The sequence below is a fragment of the Brachionichthys hirsutus genome, chromosome 23, assembly GCF_040956055.1.
Source record: "Brachionichthys hirsutus isolate HB-005 chromosome 23, CSIRO-AGI_Bhir_v1, whole genome shotgun sequence".
Lineage (NCBI taxonomy): Eukaryota > Metazoa > Chordata > Actinopteri > Lophiiformes > Brachionichthyidae > Brachionichthys > Brachionichthys hirsutus.
The window spans coordinates 1,846,448-1,854,694 of NC_090919.1; the positions used below are offsets into that span (position 1 = coordinate 1,846,448).

The following is an 8,247-nucleotide window of genomic DNA, read 5'->3' on the forward strand; positions in this document are numbered from 1 at the left end:
GTAAGTCACACATAATTTGAGTGCAGCGTTAAACTAGTCGGCCCATTAACTACCCAGAGGGCTGACATCTGCAGCTGAATCACGTGGCTGTAAACAAGAATCAACTGCAACCCCAGAGATTCTAAACTTTGTCACCTATTGCTTACCTGCCCTTTCCTAACTTCACCTGCTTCTCTGATTCCACCTATCATTGCAGCAGTTCGGCCTTTTTCGTAGGCGTGGTTGACTCGCCCTCCCCGGAGTCGGACACGTTGATTGGGCTGTCTCTGGAGAAGACCTCCGTTGACTCCCTCCAAACGCAGTCTGCAATGGTCTTGAAGGACTGGTTGCAGCACTTGGGGCGCACCTTCTGCGAGGCGTTGTTGACAATCTGTCGACTGTTGGAGGTGGCTATCTTTATCTTGAGGGTGGCATCCACTCGATCCACGACTGTATATGTGCCTATGCTGCCATCTTCAAAACCGATGATGATGTTAAGAGCTCGCTGGCAGACGGACAGGAATGTGGGTGTCTTGTACAGAGAACATGTGCCAATGCTCTTCCCATCAGCGAGGCGCATCACAATCAGATTGGACACGACACCAGCATCATCATCTTCATCACAGTTACGGAAACACACATAGACCAGATAGCGCCCGTCTCTTGATAACTTCTGACGCCAGATGATGCCAGCAGCATGGACAAGCCTCAGCTTCCCGCTGTGGAGATCCAGGACATTAACATTGTCATCACCTTTGGAGACAATTCCAAGCTTCCCATTAGGTGAGATCTGGAAGTCCTCTAGGTTTTTGAGGAAGTTGGCAGGCAGTTGTACTCGCCTGCAGACCGACTCCTCTGCCACGCTCCAGATGAAGATGGTCTCTGTGGATGTGATGAACACCGCACAGTCGGGGCAGTCAGGAATGAGCTTGAAGCTGACAATGGTAATGCCGTCATCACAGACAAACTTCTTAGACACGCTGCCTGACCACAGACTGACAGCAAGGAGCTTATTTTTGGAGGTTCCCACAAGGAAAGTGTTGGCGGTGGTGATCAGTGCGTTCTGGAGAGTGACCAAAATGTTGCACACTTTGTGGCCGGTTGCAAGCCTCCAAACTCTAGAAGCATTTTGTTCGCAGAGGGACACCACAAACTGGTCATTATGTGTGATTAGCAGCTGTGATATTCGCTGTCCGTTGATGCGGAAGATGTTTTCTCCCGTGTTGGTTTGCCAAATGTACTGAGAGGACTTGTCATCTGATGTTACCATGAGATCCCCTGAGGAAGTTAGGACAAGGTTCTCAACAATACCCTCATGTTTAAAGACTGTCTCAATGAAGCCAGTGCTGAAGTTCCACTTGTGTACAGCTTCTGAACCATCCATTGTAAACACAAAATCCTCTCTGCCAGACAGCAGTAAAGTTTGGATCTTTTTGCCTGTTTTGTCGATATTGGACATAGCCGTGATGATGTCAATGTCCCAGACCGACAACACTCCACTGCTGGCAACCGAGAGAAGCAGGTTGTGGTGGACTGATTTGATGAGTTTGACAATAGCCCCTGAGATCTCAATCAGGCTAGCCATGCATTGTCCACTGTCTCGCCTCCAGACAAAGATGGAGGAGGTGTTCTCCATGGAGGCTACAATGCTTTGTCCATTCTTGGAGAGAACAGCAGCCACGAAGCGCTCTGAACGTTTGGCTTTGAATTTCTCAACCATTTTCCATACTTTTGTATCTAGAACCTCGATACTTCTAGCCTTACAAATGAGAATGGACCGCTGGTCTTCAGACAGCTCAATGCCCACCACTTCACTATCGTCCCCTCTACAATCATAATCTTCCATGAGTCGTGGGCTGGTGATCTCTTTGGTGTTCCATACTGACAAACTGCCTTCATTGTCAATCATTACCATCTGATGAAGGGTGTCTAGAACTAGAATGGACTTGACAAAGCCCCCAGAAAACTCAGACGTTACGGTGGCCAACTTGTCTCCATTTCCCAGATGAAAGACGGACGCAGTGTTGAGGTACTGGCCGCAGAAGGCATACATTCCATCTGGGGAGCACTGGACGCAAGTCACCTCATACCAGCAATGGAACTGGTAGAGAGGCCAACCGTAGAGAAGGTCAATGACATTGACATCTTTACTGGCTTCAAGCCAAGCCAGAGCATGATGAGTGGACAAAGTGAAACCATTGATGAAAGCCACTCCACCAGTCACACCACCGTGTTTGGACCCCTTAATTTCAACCTCAGATAAAAGGCAAGACTTGTGATTATCATAGATAAGCAGCGTGTTTTTGGTTGTAGCCACAACCAGATACTTTTCGTCAGTAGTTAGCCTGATTCCCAGCACTACAGATTTGGCGGTGTCAATCTGTCTTAGAAGCTGTTTGCTCTCTATATCCCAGGTGCTGACTGACCCATCTTCCAGGGCTACAATAACTATGTTGGGGGCTAGAGTGGGCAAGATCTCCACAATCTGCATGTAGCTCGAGCACAGAGGAAGCCTCTCTGGACTATAGGTTACGTCCATAGAGGAATGGAGAGGCACAATAGAGCAGTATTTCGGGCCATCTTTGTCACACTCTAGGAGGAGGTGTCGGAGCTTGGGGAGGGAGGTGACAACTGGTAGAAGCCTTTGCTGCAGTTCAGCAGACAGCGATGCTGGGCTCTTTAACACTTTCACCTTAATGCTACGGAGGGTGGTGGCCAGAAACTTCAGTTCTTTTTCTTGGGTGTAGCTGTATGCTAGGTCAATGTCTGTTAAAACCTTTTCAAATTGGCCGATCTTGATCATCGTGTATAGCCAGCTAAAGTTCATGATAACGCCAAACATCAAGTCATCGGTGCGACCACTCCTGGTAAGGTGGTAAACCAGCTCCGTCATCTTCCTGTGGTTGACAAAGAAAATGTCGGGTTCCAAAAGATTGCACTGGAACACCCAAGGCTGCTCGGGGGTCTGCCTGTCATACGAGTACTTGTCAGAAGATGCTTTTTCATGGCACTGCTGAAGATGGTGGGGGTTTTTGTGATGAGCTATATTCAGAGAAGTGAAATGGTTGTTGTCATAAGTGAAGATCTTCTTCCTGCCTCCTGACCATGCACCCAGGAAGTACTCAGCCAAGAGGCTGTGCATTTGATGGACGTCCTCTTCATTGCTGAGATACAGCTTCTGGGCAATGAGATGCAGGTGCCTGTTGGCCCAGACCATCAAAGTGACGTTACGTACCTGACGTTCAACCAGGTAACCATCCAGCTCCTCTTTGAGCCTCGCAACCAAGTCATAAGAGATCCTCAGAGGGTTTTTGAGATACGTCGCCACAATAACATCACCGAGAACTATGTTATCAAGGGACAGGATATCTTCTAGCTCTACCTCAGTCAGCCCAGCCTTGGCCATAGTGATATATCCTAATGCTCTGAATACAAATCGCTGGCCTAGCTTATTCTCCACTGAGTAGAAGAGCTGTTCTATGCTTTCATGTACTGTAGAGCACAGGGACCTGTCATCCACATCTTTGTGAGACCTCCAATGAACTACTTCTCTGTAGATGAGATTGACAAACATTGGCAATGTACACTTGGCAAGTGCCTCGTTGACATAGATTTGTTGCCCTGAGGTGACTTTCCTTTTCACGCTCAGCAGCTGCTGTTTCAATGTTTGGCTGCAGACCTTGCGGTCTCTCTGGACCAACTCTACATAATAATCCTCATCATGGACGAGGTGTCGAAGCTTCTGCAAAATGCCATACTTATTGGGCAAAGTTGAGACTACAATCCGGACTGTCCGAGGCAGGTGTATGGGTAGCCACCACAGTTTACGAACTTCATCCGCATCCGAGAGCTGCTCCAGGGCGTCCAGGACAATGACCAAGGGCCTTTGGACTGAGGATTCCCCGAGAAGATTTATCAGCAGCTCCTTCAACTCCTGGATCTTGTTAGGCAAAAAGTGAATCAGGCAGTGGTAGTTTAATGCAATCTGTTCACAAATGCTCTGGAGGAGAGTGCGTAGGTCTGTGGAGAGCTGACTGGAGCCAATGAAACGAACAATGACCACCGGGTCAGTTTCAGGGCCCATCTCTTTCTGCAGCCAAGTATACGCCTGGAAAAAGAAAAAAGACAGTACATAGATATAGAGTACCTTCTTGAATATTAAGTCGTCTGCAAATCAGGAAGGCGGGGCCACAGAGATGTCAAATGACAAATGTAGGAACAGGTTTATTGATTTCAATTTCCATTTTTACGCATCGGGATGCCATTGCTCAAGACTAATACCCATCACAGTTAGCCATGAAAGAAATTCTTCATAAACTTAATTAACCTGATTCTCATAATCAGTAAATGGCAGCAATTATCCAGGCAAATTGAAAATGCAGTCCCTAATTGCTCATTTCTACATCTGCAATATTCTCTGACTGTACCAAAGTAGCAACTGCGCTGTTAGGAGCCCATTACACACTGCAGCAGTCGATGCTTTAATAGTCTATTTAACGGCAAGTGTGATTTGTAATTATCTGATATATATTATTCTTATTGTGCAGCCATGCATGATTCAAGCCCGTTTTTCCCCAACCTTGCACACATTTAACCAGCAAACTCTTTCAGTAGTATAAATAAATGTTCTCCTTCTTTGAGGTTTTATGTTGGTTGAGCTTTGGTGATAGCAGCTCTACAGATGTCTACCCTCCCTTAGTTTACAGTAACTTAATCTTGATGCTGATATTTCATGATCTTTACCTTCAGATGGCACATCCAGAACCACAGAGTGAACAGATAGAGAGCAAGCACGTGCATGCATGTGCACTTCAAGACACACATGAACACAGGATCGAGCATGAGTCCGTTACCGTGATTGCTGGCCGAAATGTAGGCGTGGATCATATGATGGCAACAGCGTCACTGTCATGTCTTACCTGTTTGGCAACCTCAGAGAGGAGCAGCGTCTTCCCGGTGCAGGGTCCTCCATAGACCACCAGAGGGCTCATTCGGCTCCCCTTCGACGGCATCAGATACTCTTGGACATAGTCCAAGGACTCCGAATTGAACCGGTAGAGCGCCACGTAGCTTTTACACAAGGACAGGTGCTGCAGGATTTCGTCGTACACGGGATCGGTCTCCGTGTCAAAGTTCTGCTGGACCGTGGCTTGAATGATGTCCACCATGTCCTCGTAGAACTGCTTGCACAGGCCCTCCACGTAGTTGCTCTCCACTTCCTGGGAGTAGCCGGACTTCATGTCGCAGTGAGTGACCGAAGAGTAGACGCGGAGGTTGGAGGCGGCGACGACCGTGGGGATGAACTCGTCCCGGACCTTCAGAAGGCGCTCGTGGGCTTCCTGGTTGCGCATCACGCGGTCGCCGCTGACCACGGTGTCCATGTATCGGGCCATCTCAGGCAGTTTGGCGAAGCGGTCGAAGTTGGAGATCTTGCGAATGTAGCAGACGCATTTCCTGAGAAAGGCTGGCGTTTGTTTCCCAAGGGCAAAATCAAGTTCGTCCTCCAAGGCTGAAAAATAAAATTAAATACAGTTGATCCCGGAGGACTCGTCCGGTTTCTCTGTGTGCACCAACTACCGTCGGTAGCTAAGAACCACTGCTGAGTTCAAAGGTCAAACGTGTACCGGATTTAGATTTCTTGCAGGAGTTAAGCGGACTTTATCCTCCAATTAAAGGAACTAACGGACTGAAATTCTGCCAGGGTCTCTTATGTAATGTTCCATTAAAAAAATCATTACTTCTGCTGAAGAAGGTTTGTTTTGATCCCCCGGCTCAGTTTGCTTGATGGTTGGAAGGATTTCACAAATCTTCCATGTAAAAAAAGCTGAGCCAAGATTTTTTTTTTGGCCCACTTATTTGAAAGGATTTATTTATTTATTCTAAAAGTTAGCCTTAATTACGCAACTAAAGCAACGTCGTGGAAAGCCAACTTTTCAAAGTCAATGCTTCTGAAACTGTTGAGGAAAATCCCAGAAAAATAAATTATTGATTTTTTTTTTTTGATTATTAAAAGTGCGATTTATTTTCTTCTTTTTTTTATTTATTCGACCTTTAAATCCAGCGGTGAACACCAGACAGGAAGACATGTTTCAACTTAAAGAAAAAAGTTCTCAAAAAGACGTGACGGAGGAAAAAAGATGAAAAGTGGAGAGAAACTCACCGGAGCAAAGGAATTTCTTTGCCTGAGCGCTCTTCATGGTCCCCTTTTCCTGAAGCTGCAGCACCGCCGTTCGAAAGATCCTCTTGATCTCCTCTGACACATTCCTCCAGGCCTTATCATTCTTGGTCTTGGCTGTGCTGCTTGACTCCATCTAAGCGGGGGGGCAGGAGGGTAAGGAAGGGGTCAACTCGAACGACGGACCACCAGACGATGGCGGTTAAACTCTAGAGTTCTTTAAACCCCATGCAGTGGCAGAACGTCAGCAGGACTCACCGAGTTCTGGTAGTTCTTAAGCATTTGGGCTTTGGGTTTGAGGTAGTATGCGGGTGGCACGGAGTTTTCATCCCTGCAGTACCACTCTTCCAAGATGTGTGTGTCCAGCCCCGCCTCCACCGCCGCATCCAAGATCATCTCAAACTCTGCTGACTCCACCTCCCCTGGCACTCGGATGCTGCCGTACTTTTCTCCTACCAGGCCCTGAGGAGAGGGGAAGAAAGGTAGATAAAGGACAGAGAGAGAGAGAGGAAATGCGTATCATCACAAACCCAAGGCTTTTATTTTGTGGATCAGTGGTGCAGGGCGAGAAGGGAAGTCAACGATGCAAAGCGCGCACAATGTCAGATGAAAGTGTGGCGCCACTGGGACAATAAGTAATCTGTAATGTTAAGAAAAAACGAGCAATTTGCCTCGTGCGTAGAGCAGATGGGATGTTTTGGATCGTACGGCACGACGGCATTAATTAAAGGTTTGTGAGGCTGGAATCTCAGCATGCGAAAGTGAATCGAAACGCACTTTTGTGATCATTAACTTCACCACAATCATCGAAACAATCGCTCGCTGCAATCTTTTCAATCAGGGGGACTCAAGCCCTCGGAGGAAGCGGCGTAATTACGCATCGTCAAAATAAATTGCGGCCTTCTCATCCCCTTAGTATCTACTGTAAGCGCCGATGACGCTCCTCTCTGTCGACGCAAACACTCTTGAGTGGCAGCCAATTTAATATCATTAAAGAAGTGATTGGGGGGGGGGGGGGCTACTTCCTGGCACCCTCCTGGATGAGCTCCATCGGGCACAAACGAGGACGATAGCAGCGACGGGGGGGGGGGGGGGGGGTTGTTGTTGTGCAGTTTTGCTTCCGTGTTGCACAAATTTGCAAGCAAAGGTACATTTTTATAGCCTTTAAAAAAAATTTTTAAAACGACAGGGTATTGTTTGATGCACACGTTTAGTTGACCCACTTATCCGACGTACAATGCTGCATCTCGGCGGGGGGGGGCGACAAAAAGCGGCAAAGACTGCAAAAATATCCTGAATATTAAAGCCGCTGCAATAAAGAAAGAGGCTTGAAAAGAAAAGCATCCTGAGTAATGAATAAATGAAGCTGCACCTTTTCAAGCGCGTCCAACAAAGCAAGAAGCCTAATTATGAAATGCTGCCGATTTAGTCCGAGAGCATCTGCCAAGGATCTGCAGCGACGAGAAAAAGGAGGAGGAGGAACGGCGTTCCCTCTCGTCTCTCTGCTGCCAAAATAAAAGAGTTTAACAGATGACGAGGTCAGGCCGGCCTCCATTTACTGCAGCGACTGAGGTGGACAGATCACCGGCTGCATTTAAACCCCAAACGGGTCTGAACGAGGGTGCGTCTAGTCCCGCTTGCTTGTTGAATGAAAAAAACTACTGAATGGATTTTCATTAAAAGTCTTTAAAAAAAAAAAAGGTCTGGTGTGGATCAAGATCGAGGATTTATTGTCTAGTTTTCTTGGAAACTCGTTCTCATTCCATCAAGTGAACTCCTAGAGGAAACCATCTCGCCCATCTGTGAGGAAGACGAAGCCCGAGCAACCGCTGGACGTTCCGACGGGACACGCAAAATGCTGAAGACATCCCAGGACTGGAGGACTTTGCACGTGAGGAATTCCTCCGGAACGCTGCCAGGGGGAGATTCCCGGCCACGCATCAGTCCGGCGCCGGTCGTGGAGGCTGAAGGGCCTCGACAAAGTACCCGAGACACTCGTAATACACGTCGCACTGAGAGATTTAAAGTGCTCTGGCAAAAGGCAGAGCAATGGAGGGTTGGGGGGGGGGGGGGTCTTCCTCCCAGCTCTACAT

At 47.7% G+C, this 8,247-nt stretch overlaps 1 protein-coding gene across 1 annotated transcript in view; it reads right to left on the reverse strand.

The window, feature by feature from the left end:
* Positions 1-187: 187 nt before the first annotated feature.
* Positions 188-8,247, reverse strand: part of LOC137911701 (NACHT and WD repeat domain-containing protein 2) — a 12,691-nt gene continuing 4,631 nt past the window's right edge. Inside the window, 4 exon segments of the mRNA XM_068756080.1 lie at positions 188-4,087; positions 4,899-5,488; positions 6,140-6,290; positions 6,413-6,616. Of these exon segments, the coding sequence (XP_068612181.1) occupies positions 188-4,087; positions 4,899-5,488; positions 6,140-6,290; positions 6,413-6,616 (4,845 nt within the window).